Source organism: Anabrus simplex, chromosome 1 (genome assembly GCF_040414725.1).
Source record: "Anabrus simplex isolate iqAnaSimp1 chromosome 1, ASM4041472v1, whole genome shotgun sequence".
Taxonomy (NCBI): domain Eukaryota; kingdom Metazoa; phylum Arthropoda; class Insecta; order Orthoptera; family Tettigoniidae; genus Anabrus; species Anabrus simplex.
The window spans coordinates 140,585,559-140,604,972 of record NC_090265.1 but is presented as its reverse complement, the minus strand read 5'-3'; the positions used below and the strand labels follow the sequence as shown (position 1 = coordinate 140,604,972).

Genomic DNA, 19,414 nt, shown 5'->3' with positions numbered 1-19,414 from the left:
AGTGTGGACGCATCTTTATAGGACACAATAAGCGGATCATATTATCTCCTCACGCTGAGATAAAGCCGCAGTTAAGTTATATTTCAGTTACTGTGATTTAGCCAAGCCTCTCCTAATTACGTGCACCACTCTGCTAATGTAATCTAGTTCTTACCTGCTACCTGCAGCGTCGCGTTACGGCTAACTGCATGGCCAGCCTGGTTCCTAGCCACACACCAGTACACCCCGTCGTCCTGCTCCTTCTTGCCGTGTACGACACGGAGGAAGAAGAGCGATCCCGCCGGTAGCAGCACGCGGTGGGACTTGATGTCCGTGGACGACGTCTTCACTAGAACTCCGTCCTTGAACCACTCGATGACTGGCTCCGGTGTGCCCTCAGCCTTGCAGTTGAGGGTGACGGGCTCATTCTTGGCCACCATCATATCCGAGGGGTGTTCCGTAATACGTGGGGTGCGGTACTGGGCTGAAACAAACAGACCATAAACAGTTACAACGACAGTTCGATTGATGATGACGGGTTGGGAAGTACTGCCTGTGTCAGATAATTTGAACACGCAGTGGGAGAGAGATGGTGGTGGTGGTGGTTATTGTTGACATGGATATGTCTTATGGCTGAGGATCATCCGCAAAATGTGCGTGACGAAAGTGACGTCACATCACTCGTTACCGTAGGCCTTGGTCGCCAAAGTGCTGTGGCTAAATGTTAAGGGGATCGGTACAGTTAGCAACCTTCAAAAATGTTATTTTTCAAAGAATTTTTTAATGTTTAACTGCACTCATCTAGTTCATTTTGGTGAAAGAATTATTTCAATATCTGTACTAGTTTAGGAGTTAGGATTTAAAATGCTAGACATTGCATAGGCTATTTAGAGAGCTCTGCGCCATGCCCACATAGTGACTATTCACTTTCAAGCCCATTTTCGTGGGATCGTTGTTCTGAAAGTGGAATATCTTATGCATATATGCACTTTGGAAGCGAAGTGTTTTATATTTGATACTTATAGCCATTTTAGTTAGTCATTTACTCTGTAAACATAAACAAAGACTTATCATCTTTTCATTTTGTTACGAGATGTTGACAAATTACTGTCTTGAAAAAACAGACTGACAGATTCTGCAATAAATACTGTGACGACGAACTATGGAAATGGCATAAAAAGTAATTCAACACCAGTAAATGATATGAGAGCTGCTATCTGGGCTATTTGGTACCATAAAAACTAATCTGACGAAAATCCACTTCATTACTTCTGCCCAGAAGGAGACAATTCCTGGTGCCCGTACTAGCGAACTGTCACTGCAGGCACAGGTCAAAAATACAAACACAGAAACACATTACCTCCAGCTGTTATGGATGTGATTAAGCCTGTTCTCAAGGATTTAGTTGCTACTAAACTGTTGAAAAGGTGTTTAGGAGGTTATACACAGAATGCTAAAGAGTCTCTCAATGCTAGGATTTGGAATGTGTGCCCAAAAACTGGATTCTGTGGAAAGACAATTGTGAAGATTGCCACAAATAATTTAGTTATGACGTTTAATGATGGAGCGAAGAGTATGTTGGTTGTGCTGCAAAAAAATGGGCATGAATCCTGGTGTCTTTTGTGAACGTGCAGTGCTATAAGAGGACGTGGTGCGTATGAAGTCTGCTGGAAAAAAGGGTTTGAGAAGCCACAAAACAGGTCAGACAAAGCAGAAGAAGATTAAGACTGGAAAATGAAGCTGTGAAAACTGCTTTAGAGGGAACATCCTATGTCCCAGGAACATTTTAGCAGCCCCTGGAAGGCTGCTGTGTCTTTACAGGGGTCAGATAATTTGCAGCTCATTTTCTCAAAACTATATTTTTCAAAATAATTTCCCTTGTAACTCCTAAATTATACGGTGCATTACAATGACACTTTTCTCTCATGATCTTAGTGATAGAGTCTCCAAAACTGACCAAACTCATGTGCCTAGGGTTGATAATTGTTTGAAAAAAGTATCAACATGCAACAAAAAAGAGCAAAATATGCAATATTTGTGTAACACAAAATTAAAAATACTAATTTTTTTAAATATCGCCCTGGAAGTGGTCAGTTTTGTAGCTGAAACTTCAATCAGTACATTTAAAAAAGCAGAACACTGATATATTGATAAGACACCAGCTATGAAGGAAACGGTGAGCACAGACACACAAAGAGCCGCCATTTTGAATAATTAATTAGTGAGTTTGATAATGCCAAAATCAATCCTGAGATATGTGCTTGCATAGTAAACATGTAGTATGCCTCATTTAGAAAGTTTCGTTGTTGTACATACAGTAGGAGCTGAAATAAAAATTATTCAAAATGTCCAAATTTTGAAGTTTGTTTACTGTACCAATCCCCTTTGTTCCTTTGACGTACAGTTGCAGTTCTTCTTGATATAACATTGTTTGCCAAGTGTAGATGATTGTCTCGTATAATAAAATATTCAATAATTATACAGTTAGATCAGATATAGTCTATTTTCCAATAGGATCTGAATAAACAGAGTGTTATGAACTTGAGTTTCATTTATTAAAGACATATTCATGATCACTTGATTTCAGCAAAGGGAAAATTTCGTTTGGCTTTTTTAAGAAAAGTACATCTGTGCGACTACTAACACTGATGGAAAGGAAAAAGGAAGAGCTCAGAGTGTTCGAAAAATGAAGGTACGGCAAAAGGAAGTGAGGCCACGAAGGCGTGGAAATGAAATACTCGCTAGGCCTCACAAACCTAATACATCGGAAAGAAACAACTGTTGACCAAGGGTGGTCAGATAGCAAAGGTGAAAATGAGGGGCCTGACACAAGTAAGTGGAAGTTATATCAGACTCCAATCAATTGGAGCCCTGCAAGCGAAGCAGACGTGTCTGCGGGAGTGCTGAGTGCTAAGTTATGTAAGTGAAATGGGGATAGGTATAGAATTCTACCGAACGGTCCTCGACTGTTGGGATAACTACAGAACACACCAGGTATGTGGAACCAAAACGTGGTATTAATTATGTACTTTGAAATGGTGTTGGCAGCGATTGTGATCGCGGTGCTTTTGGTAATTGGAGGAGTGGAAAGCAATCCTGGGCCGTGGAGTTGCGAAGATATTGACATAATTAAAGAGGTGGTAAAGGAGGTCAGCCATGCAGAGACGACGAGGGAGCTGATAATGGAACAGAACAAGGACATTCGGTGCGTCTCATATCTCGGCCCGATGCGGTCTGCAACCACGGCCGACTGGATCCCTCGCTGCGCTCCTTATACCGGCCTTGACAATCGCTTGTGAAGCCCAGCATAAACCTGTAATCGGAAAGTTTCACCATAATGATTCTGGAGCGCTGGCTTCCTAGTCACTGAGAGGAAGCTGTATACCGCAAATTGCCGCATTTCCAGTTTTATTTATATTGTTTTGCTGTCGTAAATGTTGGCAATGTGTTCGCAATGAGGTGCTTGTTGGCTTGATATTGAGAGCTGATAGTTATGCGCTAGTAAGTTTAATGTATTATTGTGTAGTGTGGTGATTATTTTTAAAAGAAATTTTCTGCAAACAAGAGCAAATGTAATGAGTGACTTAAAGTGATTTCTCGCTGTAACTTCGTCCTAAACAATAATTTTAATTTATACGCTAATTCGTTTTTTTAATGGTGTAGTGATGCTTTTCTTTAACTGTGTTTGGAAATATTTGAATATGTATTGCTGTGTGCCTTTTTGTATTTCGAACAGGTAAAAAGAGCAAAGGGACACTATCATTTCACGAATTCTCTGTAGACCAGCACAAAATTACGGAATGGCGCAAAGCAGTTAGCACTTTCATCTTCGTTTTCCGTTTCTATTTCTGGTATTTATCTTCTTTCTTTCTTTCTTTCTTTCTTTCTTTCTTTCTTTCTTTCTTTCTTTATCAGTTTACCCATCCAGGGTTGGCTTTTCTCTCCGACTCAGCGGGGGATCCCACCTCTATCACCTCAAGGGTAGTGTCCTGGAGCGTGAGACATCGGGTCGGGAGATACAACTGGGAAGGATGACCAGTAGCTATCCCAGGCGATCGCAACTGCTATGCTGAACAGAGGCCTTGTGTTGGGGATGGGAAGCTTGGAAGGGATAGACAAGGAAGAGGGAAGGAAGCGGCCGTGGTCTTAAGTTAGGTACCATCCCCGCATTTGCCTGGAGAAGTGGGAAACTATGCAAAACCACTTCCAGGGTACCTGAGATGGGAATCGATCACCCCTCTATTCTTTTGACCTCCCAAAACTGAGTGGACACCGTTCCAGCCCTCGTACCACTTTTGAAATTTCGTGGCAGGACCAGGAATCGTAGCCGGGCCTCCGGGAGAGGCAGCTAATCACGCTAGTCGGGTACTTTTACCCCTAAATTACCTTTCATTTAATAATCCTTTAGGCGTAGTCGTATTTGCTATATGACAGCAACACAACACATTTTTATCCAAGATAATCTGAAGTTTAACATTTAAACAATGACAAGTAAGAACCACTACTGTTATCATGGTAAGGCCAACGTATGAAGTGTTCTTACCTGAGCAATGAAATTTTACAATATATTTACTCAAAGTACTTTTTTTCTCACTGAATTTGTATTTAAAATGCTTCTTCTTTTTTGCTATTTGTTTTACGTCGTACCGACACAGATAGGTCTTATGGCGACGGTGAGATACGAAAGGGCTAGGAGTGGGAAGGAATTGGCCGTGGCCTTAATTAAGGTACAGTCTGATGTAAACATGGGAAACCACGGAAAACCACCTTCAGGGCTGCCGAGAGTGGAATTCGAACCCACTATCTCGCGGATGCAAGCTCACAGCTGCGCGCCCCTAACCGCACGGCCAACTCGTCCGGTATTTAAAATTCTAGTGCAAGTAATGAATGAAATATAATCTGAAACTATATATACTGAAATTAAAATTTAAACATATTTGAGTCAAAATATTTATGTTATCCATACAATGAATACAGAAAAAGTAAGACTTTTATGTTTTGTCTAGCTCCCTTCCTTAGAGTAGCACTTGAAGAAATCTCGGAACAACGACTCTTCATCTCATCAGAAGAGAAAAGTATTGTAGTAAGTTCTTCTATGTATCTAAATGCCATGATAATAAAAGCGATTACCATTAAACCTCACAGTTAAGGAACGTCAGTTGGACTACTCCATCTCTCCGCAGTTTCATTTTACGGCGTTATTTTGGCACGTATCAATGCAAGTACCCTTTAGGGTTAATCATTTAAATGGCATTAGTCAATGTAACATACTCCTTTATTCCCTAAATTAAGATAAATCGCCAATCAGAGTCAATATCAGAACGTCAGCTGGACTACTCCATCTCTCCGCAATTTCATTTCACGACATTATTTTGGCAAATATCAACGAAAGTAACCTTTAGGATTAATCATTTTAACAGCATTAACCTATGTAACATTCTCCATAACTCTAAATTACGATAAATCGGCAATCAAAGTCAATATATTTTCCATAAAGAAGTATGCCTTTCTACCACAAATAGACAGGCCGCCAGCGCCACGAGTCGAGCTGTGTAACTATTCCGATTACAGTGCGTGGACCTGATTGTCAAGGCCGGTAAGGAGCTAGTTAGAGCGACGCATCGAGTCGGCCGTGCTGCAACCCGCCCTTGAGAACTGTGTTCCACCAGATAGCAGCACGCACCAAATACACAGTCAACCCCGTGACGAGCCATAGCGGGTGCTGCGCATTTATTGGCTTAGGGACTTGACAATACAACCTGAGTGTTAGAAGTACCTGTATTTTTGCTTCAGCTTTATTAGGCTACAATAAATTTGGTCATTTTGTATGAAACCGTTTATTGTCTATTCTACGAGAGGGAATGTTGCACAGCGCCAACAACTACTCTTTTTTCAGCACATATGCTGCCTGAATTCCGGATCTGTGGAAAAAAAGTTCACGATACAAAGCTTGTTCATTTATTCGTGTAGTGTAAGCGAGCATAATTATTTTTACTGACATATTCTCGTGAGATATTCGAGTGACGAATAAGTTGATATATTACTCGTATATCACGATACATGATAGAAGTAATGGCAGTCACAACGCCTGTACGATAAGCGATTTGCTGAGAGAACAACCCCGACAGCCAATACGTTCCGAATATTGGACGACGTTTGCCTGCAACTGAGGCACTTGGATGGAAACCTCTTATTAGAGATGCTCATATATCGTCTGATCAACACGAAGAGATTGTGTTAGACGCTGCCTGGAATGTCCCTCATCCTGATAAACAGGCGCTTGTACAACAGGGCCGATGACCTAGATCTTAGGGCCCTTTAAACAACAACAACAGCAGCAACATCAGTCGGTCATCACTCATCATTAATACATAACAATAAATTTCACCCGTCCATCGTCAATTACCTCATGAACTCCAGGACTGTGTCGCCCTGAAAACATTTCGTCAATAGCATTACAAGTGCCAATAATACAACCTTTACATCAGCATTCCTGTTTCTGAAGGAATCACGATTTCAAAACTACTGCGCTACGTAACATCTGATACAAACGGATCCTTTCAGAACCGAATAAAATGAAAGCCAGGGATTGGAGTCTGTCTCTGAACGGACGAGACAATCCCTGTCATAAATAAAACAGTGTCCCTGTATATTTCTTAACATTATGACGCACTACTAGTTTACGAAGACGATATCATCCAAACAAATAGATCCAGACATCTCATCAGGGTGTGATAGATAGGGTCATAGATGTCGGTAAAGGAGACCTTACATTTCTTTTTATTAGAAAAGGGGAAGCGAATCGTAAGAAAGGCGAACAGTTCAGGTTTCATCCGCATGTACAAAACGAACTGATGAGGGTCATTTCTTACAGTAGATTACCGAAATTGCCCTGAGATAACCTTCTTTGATTCAAGGGATGAACCCATTTTCTGCACCGTTGTTTAGATCGCCTTTTCAGGTACCGTAGACCTACACAGCTCCAGGAGCAAAGCAATAGATGTTTGAAGTACTATGAATTCCGCTACCACGTTGTTTGAATCCATCGAGGTATTGAAATATAAAACTGCGAGATAGCCCAAAACCAGACTTCCGTGCTAAATAACATGGCAGTGTTTGATTGGCTGCTGTGTACTCTTTACGTTAATGTTACGTTCCTCCATAGTGAATACCACAAATGTTACGTTGATTTTACGGTTACGTTACGTCGTTAAGTTTACGGTTACGTTTGCATTGTGAATGAGGCTTAAGCCTGGCACTCGGCAGTAAGTTCGCAGTCCATTGGCTTAATACACACTTCCTGTCCTAACGTGTTATTCGTAGCTCCTATAATTGAATTACCATAGGCACTAAACGATTCTGTCTGTATTGTTGAGTTTAAACCGTAACAGACTGTACTAGTGCTATATAGGAAGGAACAGGGACAGATAAACTCACCGGACAAACAATTAAGTCACCCCTGGAGAAATCATCACAACCATCATTTAACACCGTGTAACTCCATCTCTGGACTTGATAACCGCCTTGATTCGGTTAGGAAGTGAGTCCACAGGGTTGCACAAGTACGTCGCATCCAGGTTAAGGCGCTCGCTGAGGATTCAATGGCGCAATTCTACCAAATTGCGGGGATGTCGGCGTTTAACCCGCTGTTCCGACATGTCCCACGGATTTTCACTGGGGTTCAAGTCAGGTGATTTTGTAGGCCAATCGAGATGTAATAGGGTGGGGGAGTGTTCATAAAACTAGTCACATATGTGTCCAGCCCGATGAACTTTGCTGTTGTCATCTTGAACAATCGGGGTATCAATAGCATACTCATCATGCAGATGTTGACTGAAAGGCAACACCTATCATCCAGAATGTTCAAACAAACATGCTGTCCTCAGTGAGCGGGTCCAATCCATGTTACGAAAAATACCCCCAAAACATCACAGACCCACCTCCGGCTTGAACCTGACCTTGCACACATCCAGGATGAAATGCTTCATTTGGCCTTCGGTGCAATCAACGACGCCCGTCATTGGAATACAGGCATGAACGTGATTCTTCAGATGACATTAACTCACCTACTGTCAACGTTCGATGATTTCTAGCCCATTGAAGGCGCACAGCTGCATGTCCCTGCTTGAGCAATGGCCTCTTGCGAGGTGACCGAGTCCAAATGTTCACTGCATGCAGTTCCGTCGCAATGTTCTCTCGCTAACAGGTTGGAATGGACCGTCATTCACTGACTGCAGCAATTCCTGTCGGGTTTGGAAGCAATTTTGATTCACAAGCCGTGAAACGCGTTGCCGATCCCTCTCAGTCAGGTTCATTTCCGACCACAATTTTCTCACGTCGTGTTTCGTGGCCACTTTTAGTACACCACTGCCTGTAAGCACAATGAACAGTCCGCTGCGAAACACCAACAAGTCCAACAACTTCACGCACCGAATGGCCATAGGCATGGCCAAGTACGATTGCCCCTTTCTTCCACTCTGTCACATCCTTACATCTACCCATGTCCGCTTGAAACGTCAATGTCTAACTGATGCGCTGCTACCTTATGCTCACGCAGAGGCAGTGCGCGTGCGGTTGAGTACGAAACTTCGTTCGCAGCGCCATCTGGACAGGCTTAATGATCCATCTGTGTGTGCGCACTAGGGTAACTAGTTTTTTGTCCGGTAAGGTCATATTTAAACTGCCGATTGCATTAAACTAAATTATCGAGCGTGCTGGCCGTGCAGTTATGGGCGCGCAGCTGTGAGCTTGCATTTTGGAGATAATGGGTTCGAACACCAGTGTCGGTAGGCCTGAAGATAGTTTTCTGTGGTTTCCCATTTCCACACCACACGAATGCTGGGACTGTACGTTAATTAAGGCCTTAAGGCCACGGCCGCTTCCTTCCCACTCCTAGCCCTTCCCTATATCTTCGTCGCCATTAGACTTATCTGTACCGGGCGAGTTGGCCGTGCGCGTATAGGCGCGCGGCTGTGAGCTTGCATCCGGGAGATAGTAGGTTCGAATCCTACTATCGGCAGCCCTGAAGATGGCTTTCCGTGGTTTCCCATTTTCATACCAGGCAAATGCTGGGGCTGTACCTTAATTAAGGCCACGGCCACTTCCTTCCAACTCCTAGGCCTTTCCTATCCCATCGTCGCCATAAGACCTATCTGAGTCGGTGCGACGTAAAGCCCCTAGCAAAAAAAAGACTTATCTGTAACGGTGGAACGTAAAAAACAACACTAAATTATAAGGGACTGGTAGACCACTCTGTATATAATAATTATTATGACCATTATTACAGTTAAGAAATTAACAATATTTCAGTAATGAAAACACAGGTACAGTCACTCCCATAAATATTCGGCCACTGATAAAATCCACGAATAAGTGATCACGTGATCAAAATGACGCAACCATGAGCAGAATGTGAAAACAAATGTGTCCAAGTAATGGAATTACATGCTGTTGCTTATGCCGAACAGGAATCACGGAGCATTGATGTACAGTATGCTGTAAAAGAAAGGGCACTGCGCACATGGGTGAAATGGCATGCCTCCAGTGTTAAACTCAATGAAAATATTTAATAAATATAGCAATGAGTATAGAATAGATATATTTGCAACTACATACACATCCATAGTAAAACAATGTAAACAAATAACTTAATTGTTTTCTGTTCTAAGTTAAAATCCCACTTTGCTGATTCCCATTGTTAGCCTCATAACTTTAGTTAATATTCTAGTTTCTAGTTATACCATCTAGCTCATCATCATTATTATCTTCGATAACATCACTACCATCATGTATAATTACAGTACTAATGCAGCTTTAAAGCAGTTCGTAAATAATTTTAATTGTAATATTTTAAGTACCTTGTTATAATATGTGGATATGTAACTGAATATTTGTAATACTATGTTACTGAAGAAAAGTGTATTTTTTATTTCATTTATGACTTTATTTTACAAGGACTTTCATAAGAGGTATTATAATTTTAATTTAATATTTGTTTTTATCTAATGTAATAGTATATGTATATGTGTTTCACATAATTAGGTTTGTACCTGTCTGAAGCACAATAAATAAATAAATAAATAAATAAATAAATAAATAAATAAATAAATAAATAAATAAATAAATATTCGATCACCCGGAAAGGCCGGGATTGCCGCTGTGTTCGTCGACAGGGACAGGGCACATAGCGTTGCAAAACTTTAAATTCAGTAGTGCGGTGCCGCAAGACACGTTGTGCCGAAGTCATCTGCTGCAGTGTTGCGGACTGGTATCAAATAGGGCGCAAAAGACAACACAATACCACGTCTGAAGAACCCCAGCTCGTGATATTCCATCTCGCTCGAGGTAAATCGCATAGAAAGATATTGCAGATGCTTAATATAAACAGAACAACAATTGGAGGTATAATAAGACGATTCAAAAATGAAGACAGAATTCATTCAGTTCCCCAGACAGGCAGACCAAGAAGGCTGGCAGAACGAGAGGAGCGGTTTGTGCTGCGGAATATGAAAAGAAACGGGCAGCAGCTGTTTTAGAGGAGTGCGGAAAAATGTGGGTACTAACACCGTGCGAAGAGCACTGCAAAGGAATGAGTTCTTTGGGAGAAGAGCTAGGAGGAAACCATACATTAGTGCGGTAAATAAAAAGAAGCGGCTAGAGTTCGCAAAAACCTACGTAAGCAAACCCATTGCTTAGAGAGAGGGTATGTTATTTGTTGATGAGTCAAAGTTCAACGTCTTCAGGTTCGATGGAAAGCAATTGGTGTGGCGGAAACGTAACGAGTTGCTGAAAACAAGCAATTTACAAGCAACGGTAAAACATGGTGGAGAAAGTGCAATGGTGTGGGGATGTGTTGCATCGAACGGGATTGGTGCACTGAGTTTCACTGAACATACTTTGACAAAAGAGGGATATTTGGCTATCCAAAAAAAAAAAAATTGCGACAATCTGCGGAACAACTTGGTATATAGAGTACTTTCAAGTTCTACCAAGATAACGACCCCAAGCACAAGTCGTACCTTGTCAGGGAGTGGCTGCTGTACAACTGCCCAAAGGTTTTGGAGACTCCACCACAATCACCCAACCTGAACCCCATCGAGAATATTGTGGAGTCAAATAAAGACAGCTCTGCAGTTGCGGCCGCCAAGATCCCTCACAGACTTGAAGAGGAGACTGCTACAAGGATGGGCGGCGTTAAGCCCTGATTATATCTAGAAAGTTATCGCTAGTATGCCGAATCGACTGGAAGTGGTCATAAAACATCAAGGTGGACCTACAAAGTACTGAATGTGTAACAGGGTTGTGAATTATGCGAGTTTATGTTGTTTGTTACATAGTGGCCGAATATTTTTGAGGCGTCAGAGGCAGAACATAAGAAATGAATTGCCAAGTCCCTGTGGTTTGGATACCTCGTAAAACATGAGGTAGTGTGACTCGCAATCATAAAAAACTGCGTGAACGACGTGCTTATTTGCTTAATGTATTGCTATTTATTAACAAATACTGAATGTGTCTTTTTCTGTGCCTGAAGATATTTATTTGATGAATGAAATATGACACCCCCTTCCTTCATTCATTTAAAAACTTGGGTTCCTTTTCGTTAGTGGTGTCAAAGTTTTTTTTTTTAATTTTACATCTGATTACTGAATTTGCATTAATTCAATTACTTTGTCAAAGCAGGCAATTTTATTGGCGTGTCCAAATATTGAAAAACGTTTGTATTAAAATTAAACCTTTATTCTCATTTACAAGGTGTATCTAAATTATAACGATAAAAGATCATGATTACGACACCTCGTAATCTGCAGTCCTTCGGGATGAACAGCAGTCGCTTGGTAGGCCAAGGCCCTTCAAGGGCTGTAGTGCCATGGGGTTTGGTTTGGTTTCGATCTTCTAGACTTACATTTCCGGACTGAAAGGACTAATGATTGTCAGAAGTGTTTGACTTATATCACAATGTTTGTAGAATGCTAGTTGCTTTACGTCGCACCAACACAGATAGGTCTTATGGCGACGATGGGACAGGAAAGGGCTGGGAGTGGGAAGGAAGCGGCCGTGGCCTTAATTAAGGTACAGCCCCAGCATTGTTTGTAGAATGTGTTATGTTTTCCTATATGTTTCATTAGGGGCTGCCTGGCCGAGGCGGTAAAGGCGTGCTCGGTTCGCCCGGAAGGACGTGGGTTCGAATCCCCGTCAGAAGTCGTAAAATTTAAGATTTCCACTTTCGGAGGTGCATATGGCTCTGAGGTTCACTCTGCCTACACCAAAAATGAGTACCAGGTTAATTCCTGGGGGCAAAGGTGGCCGAGTGTAGAGCTAACCACTCTACCCCATCACGTGCCGAGGTTAACAATAGTGGAAGCCTTTACCTTCCATTCCTCCAAGGGCCTTCCTGGCCTGTCCGGAGGTGACTTTGCTTTGACCTTGCGTTTTTACATGTTTCATTGTATCATAGGTTATAATTATAGTGTAAGAATAACAATCCAATAAAAGTGTGTCAAAAATCAGAGTGACCGAATATTTATGGGAGTATCTGTAAATGCTTAAGGGTATCCGGACGGTGTGGAAAGGTAAAATAATGCCGAAGGATCAAGTTCATCTCTTCATTTAAGGACCTTATATTCTACTTCTCCCCTGGTTCGTTCCACAAGGTCTGTTTTACAGAGACTCCCGAGGGTTAAAATGTTAGTACTTAAAAAGTAAATCTGGATTTCTAGCGTTTCGTTCGATGATATATGGGGCAGGGCTACTGATAATAAAATGGATACAATTCATTCTACAAGAGGCAAAACAAACATTAACTTTGTCACAAATGGAGATTGCGAAGAACATTAACAATATTTATCGCACATGTTCATAGCAGCTTTCTACATTCATCTTTCAACTCAACAGCACGTGTTAAAATATGAGCTGTCGATAAGTTCATGTCATACATTTAAACGACCCCTCTTCGCAATGCTACGCCCTTCCCATAATCACCACCCGCTCCTAACTCCCTCTAAATTTAGCTGATTCTAACATTACCACAGTTCTCTGCACCACGTTTCCCTGCATGCAGACAAACACAGTTTGTGTCTACAACATACACATGGGCATGCATTGCTACTGTGTATCATATGTTAATTTCGACTTGTTTTTTCATAATCCGTTTACCCTCCAAGGTTGGTTTTCCTCTCGGACTCAGCGAGGGATCCCACCTCTGCCGCCTCAAGGGCAGTGTCCTGGAGGGTGAGACTTTGGATCGGAGGGATACAACAGGGGAGGAGGACAAGTACCTCGCAAATGCGGCCTCGCCTGCTATGCTGAACAAGGGCCTTATGGCGGGATGGGAAGATTGGAAGGGATAGACAAGGAAGAGGGAAGGAAGCGGCCGTGGCCTTAAGTTAGATACCATCACGGCACTCACCTGGAGGAGAAGTTGGAAACCACGGAAAACCACTTCGAGGATGGCTGAGGTGGGTATCGAACACCTCTCTACTCAGCTGACGTCCCGAGGCTGAGTGGACCTCGTTCCAGCCCTCGTACCACGTTTCAAATTTCATGGCAGAGCCGGGAATCGAATCCGGTCCTCCGGGGGTGGCAACTAAAATCACACTAACCACTACACAAGCGGATTAATTTAGACTCTACCGCAGTAAAGTCATCTTGATTCTTTCTAGTCTTCATTGTCCTCTGTCCGTCATTCTTTCTCCAGATTTTTTTTCCATCTTCTAGACTTACATTTCCGGACTGAAAGAGCTTTATAATTCCATGCTATTTGCATTAAATGTATCATCGTCAGCACATGCGTTACCCTGGTGGAGTAGCTTGCCAGCCGAATGCCCTGGGTTCGAATACCGGCATCTTCGAGCGATATACCCTGTGGATGGGGGAGGTAGAATAAGACCCATGGTATCCCCTGCCTGTTGTAAGAGGCGACTAAAAGCGGCCCCAGGGCTTTTAACTTAGGAGCGTGGGTTGGCGACCACGTGGCCCATAGCTGAGTCCTAGCATTGCTTCCACTTATTTGTTCCAGGTTCCTCACTTTCATCTATCCCACCTGACCTTTCATGGTCAGCTCTTGCTCTTTTATTTTTCTCTTGTTCTTGTTCGTTTTCGACTCCGACGGTATTACAGCTTTCTAGGCCTAGGGAGACTTTCATTATCAAACCCTTCGTGGCCCTGGTCTTTCTTTGGTCGATAGTTTCATTTTTCGTAGCGTCGGATCCCTTCCACTTTTTCTCTGATTAGTGTTATATAGAGGATAGTTGCCTAGTTTTACTTCCTCTTAAAACAATTATCATCACCACCACTCTTCGAGTGAAATGTTCAATAGGAACACCACATGGTGGGAGGAATCGGCTGTGGCCTATGAATAGGAACTATCCGGCTTTTGCCAAGAAGTGAAAATGGGAAACCACAGAAAATAATTCTCAGGACTCTCAACAGTGAGTTTGGAGTCCACTCGCCTCCCGAATGCAGAGCTTGGCTTCATAACCACACCGCTCGGTGTTATTGGACCCTAATATTATAAATAATAACGTTCTTGGTTTCGCATCCAACTAACTGCTATTTGCTGTTCTTGCTAGTCTAAATTCGCCCCGCAGGAATTCCTTTTATGTGTCGGTAAAGCTGCTGACAAGGCTGGAGTATTTCAACGCCTTCCAATACCTCTGGAGTGAGTCGGGATTGAACTGTGCCAATTTTGGCTCAGAAAGCAATTCAACACGGACCTAAAAATTTGTTGTTGTTTGAGTCATCAGTCCGTAGACTGGTTTGATGCAGCCCTCCATGCCACCGTATCCTGTACTAACCTTTTCATTTCTACGTAATTGCTGCATCCTACATCTGCTCTAATCTGCTTGTCATATTCACACCTTGGTCTACCCCCCTACCATTCTTACCACATACACTTCCCTCAAAAACCAACTGCATAGGTCCTGAGTTTGTCCTATAATCCTATCTCTTCTTCTGGTCAAATTTAGCCAAATCGGTCTCCTCTCACCGATTCGATTCAGTATCTCTTCATTCGCGATTTGATCTATCCATCTCGCTTCAGCATTATTCTGTAACACCACATTTCGAAAGCTTCTACTCTCTTTCTTTATGGGCTAGTTATCGTCCATGTTTCACTTCCATAATGTCAATTGGGAAGGAAATGCGAACGACAGGAAGCTTGACTAACAAATGGCAAATAAGTTAATATGGTAAGCTGATTCAGAAAGTGGTGGAACCAACTAGAAGGGAACATCATGGATGTGGTGTTGGTAAAACCAGATGAGCTCTATAGAGAAACCGATGTAATAGTTGGTATTAGTGATTATGAAGCTGTTTTGTCGTAGTTAAAAATAAATGTGATAGAAAGGGAGTCTTAAAAGTAGGACTATTAGGCTGTACCATGTGGCTGAGGCAGCTTTTAAAAAGTAGCTATGATCGGTGGAAAACGGTAAGTAAAAATGTAAACAGACTCTGGGACGGGTTTAAAGAAATTGTTGAGGAATGTGAAAACAGGTTTGTACCTTTAAAGGTGGTAAGGAATAGTAAAGATCCACCTTATTATAATAGAGAAATTAAGAGATAAGAAGCAGGTGCAGATTGGAAAGAAATAGAGTTAGAAATGGCTGTGGAAGTAAGGAGAAATTGAAGGAGATTACTAGGAAATTGAATCTAGCAAACAAGGCAGCTAAGGATAACATGATGGCAAGCATAATTGGCAGTCATACAAATTTTAGTGAAAAACGGAAGGGTATGTATAGGTACTTTAAGGCAGAAACAGATTCCAAGAAGGACATTCCAGGAATCATTAATGAACAAGGGGAGTGTGTATGTGAGGATCTTCAAAAGGCAGAAGTATTCAGTCAGCAGTATGTAAAGATCGTTGGTTACAAGGATAATGTCCAGATAGAGGAGGAGACTAAGGCCAAAGAAGTAATAAAATTTACATAAGATAACAATGACATTTACAATAAGATACAAAAGTTGAAAACCAGAAAAGCGTCTGGAATTGATAAGATTTCTGGGGATATACTAAAGACAATGGGTTGGGAAATAGTACCATGTCTGAATTACTTACTTGATTATTGTTTGGTTGAAGGAGCTATACCAAATGAATGGAGAGTTGCTATAGTAGCCCCTGTGATAAAGGAAACGGTGATAGACATAAAGCTGAAAATTACAGGCCAGTCAGTTTGACGTGCGTTGGATATAAGCTTTGGGAAGGCATTCTTTCTGATTGTATACGATATATTTGCGAAATTAATAACTGGTTCGACAGAAGGCTGTTCGGTTTTAAGAAAGGTTATTCCACTGAAGCTCAACTTGTAGGATTCCAGCAAGATATAGCAGATATCTTGGATTCAGGAGGTCAAATGGACTGTCTAAAGCATTTGATAGGTGGATCACGGGAGACTACTGGCAAAAATGAGTGCAATTGGACTAGACAAAAGAGTGACTGAATGGGTTGCTATATTTCTAGAAAATAGATCCCAGAGAATTAGAGTAGGCGAAGCTTTATCTGACCCTATAATAATTAAGAGGGGAATTCCTCAAGGCAGTATTATTGGACCTTTATGTTTTCTTATATATATAAAAGATATGAGTAAAGGAGTGGAATCAGAGGTAAGGCTGTTTGCAGATGATGTTATTCTGTATAGAGTAATAAATAAGTTACAAGATTGTGAGCAACTGCAACGTGACCTCAATAATGTTTTGAGATGGACAGCAGGCAATGGTATGTTGATGAACGGGGTTAAAAGTCGGGTTGTGAGTTTCACAAATAGGAAATGTCCTCTGAGTTTTAATTACTACGTTGATGGGGTGAAAGTTCCTTTTGGGGATCATTGTAAGCATTTAGATGTTAATATAAGGAAAGATCTTCTTTGGGGTAATCACATAAATGGGATTGTAAATAAAGGATACAGATATCTGCACATACTTATGAGGGTGTTTAAGGGTTGTAGTAAGGATGTAAAGGAGAGGGCATATAAGTCTCTGGTAAGACCCCAACTAGAGTATGGTTCCAGTGTATGGGACCCTCACCAGGATTACTTGATTCAAGAACTGGAAAAATACAATGAAAAGCAGCTCGATTTGTTCTGGGTGTTTTCCGACAAAAGAGTAACGTTACAAAAATGTTGCAAAGTTTGGGCTGGGAAGAATTGGGAGAAAGAAGACGATCTGCTCGACTAAGTGGTATGTTCCGAGCTGTCAGCGGAGAGATGGCGTGGAATGACATCAGTAGACGAATAAGTTTGAGTGGCGTCTATAAAAGTAGGAAATATCACAATATGAAGATAAAGTTGGAATTCAAGAGGACAAATTGGGGCAAATATTCATTTATAGGAAGGAGAGTTAGGGATTGGAATAACTTACCAAGGGAGGTGTTTAATAAATTTCCATTTTTTTTTTGAAATTTTTTAAGATAAGGCTAGGAAAACTACATATAAGGAATCCGCCACTTGAGCGACTGCCCTTAAGAAATGCCTTCTTTGCTTGTAGAACGCGAAACTGTTCGATCATATCCCTAGCGTTTAATTCGTGTGTTGTTCGGCTCCGTGGTTAAATGGATAAACATGCTGGTCTTTGGTTCAAGGGGTCCCGCGTTCGATTCTCGGCCGGGAGTGGAATTTAAACATTCATTGGCTAATTCCTATGATGCGCGGGATGAGTGTTTTTGCCACCTTCAATATTAGAAATCATCTTAGGTAGGACCTAAGTGGTGCTTAATCGGCGCTAACTCGAAAGTCTTGCACCAGGCCTTTACGGAGGTCACACGCAGAAATAAAGAAAAGAAGCAACAAAACACAAAACCTTCAAGTGTTAAATTTTGCAGACGAAGAAGTGTAATAGGTAATAAGGTGCCACAGTTTAATTTATGGCATGTCATTGTTGAAATGTTCCAAGTGTCACACGTGCAGACTAATATTGCACGCAATATTAAAATATGGTTAAGGAGGAGAACGTGCATTTGGATACAGCTCTGTGAATTTCACGCTCAGCTTTGGTTCGAAGAAGTAGGTCTACTTCACAAGCCTACGCCGTATATGACCTTACATCTTTACTTCATTGCAGTGGACGGTGTGTCGCTCAGCGAGGTTCTCTTTTGTCTCTGCCTCACTCAGTGCAATTGTTAAGCTTGTTATTCTCGCAAGGTAATAAATAGCTGCGCTACACTGTGAGACGTTCAACAAGGCTGTGTGCAGGAAGTGTGGAGAACGGAAACTGTACTACTGCAATGTTCTCATTCCACCCCTGAAGGGCGAGGCGGGCCTTTTAGACGATGACGCAGTCTCTCAAGCCAGGGTATTTGTATTGGAAGATTTGTGGTGAATGTGGGAGGGTTGGCGGCGGTGGTCTATACTAGGAATTGCCCCGGCGTTCGCGTTCGTACAGGAGAATGGAAAACCACGGAACACTTTCTCAGGAGAGCTGACGGTGGAGACCAGCCCCTCTCCGTCTCCCGAATGTAGAGGTGTAGAGCCGTGGCCACCGTTCCTCTGTTCGATTGGTCGGTCGGAATGCAGAGATGTAGAGCCACGGTAGACCTGTGGGAGCGCGTCAATACATCCACCAGCGGAAAGTTTGAATACATAACCAGACCACTTTCTATAGTAAACGGCCATCCCCCTAAACTTGACAAATGCTGGGGCTGTACTTTAATTATGGCCACGGCCGCTTCCTTCCCATTCCTAGGCCTTTCCTCTCCCATCGTCGTCATAAGATCTATCTGTGTCGGTGCGACGTAAAACAAATAGCAAAAAAAAAAAAAAAATGACAAATGGAGCTGAGCAGATTTTGATGAGGATGCTTGTTTATAAAGAGGCCTAACATCTAGGTCATCGCCCCTTAATGGTACGAAATGAGACGAAATGTAATGAAAAATTCAAAGTCCATAAGTCTTCCGCTGACCAGAATTCAAAACGTGATGATGAATGAATGAATAAATATGAATTAGAAATAATCAGCGGATCCAACTCACAATACTGAAAGTTAAAAAATAATTCCAAAACCGGTCCACCGACTAGAATTCAAAAAGACAACGATGCGATGAACAATGCATGAATATGAACTTAAAACAATCAGTGGGTGCGATCCGCAATGCCCCACCTTCCCAGAAACTACCTTAAAACAATAGTATTACTGATCAAGGGACTGCTTCCAAAGCAAAATCCTGAATCGATTATGCTTGTTTAAGAGGGTCCAAAATCCAGGTCAACGGCCCCTCATAATGATACTTATCGCTAGTAAAGTAGAACCATTGTATTTCTCAAGTAGCGGTATTAATCAAAAGTAACGTTAACTCACGGTGTTCCGCACGTTATGGTACTACTCACAAGTAATGTACGTCGCACAGGTAACGCGGACCTATGGTATTCCTCACCTAGGTGTATTAATCACAGGGACCCGAACTATCCCGCCCAGACCCGTGGTGTTCCTCACATAATGGTACTAATCGCGG

The 19,414-nt window shown here is 42.0% G+C and overlaps 1 protein-coding gene across 1 annotated transcript in view; it reads right to left on the bottom strand.

Moving 5' to 3' along the window:
* The window catches only part of LOC136858114 (roundabout homolog 2), a 195,557-nt gene that overhangs the window by 160,869 nt on the left and 15,274 nt on the right, over positions 1-19,414 (bottom strand). The window contains exon 2 of the mRNA XM_068225269.1: positions 155-463. Within this exon, the coding sequence (XP_068081370.1) occupies positions 155-463 (309 nt within the window). The remainder of the gene's footprint in view (positions 1-154; positions 464-19,414) is intronic.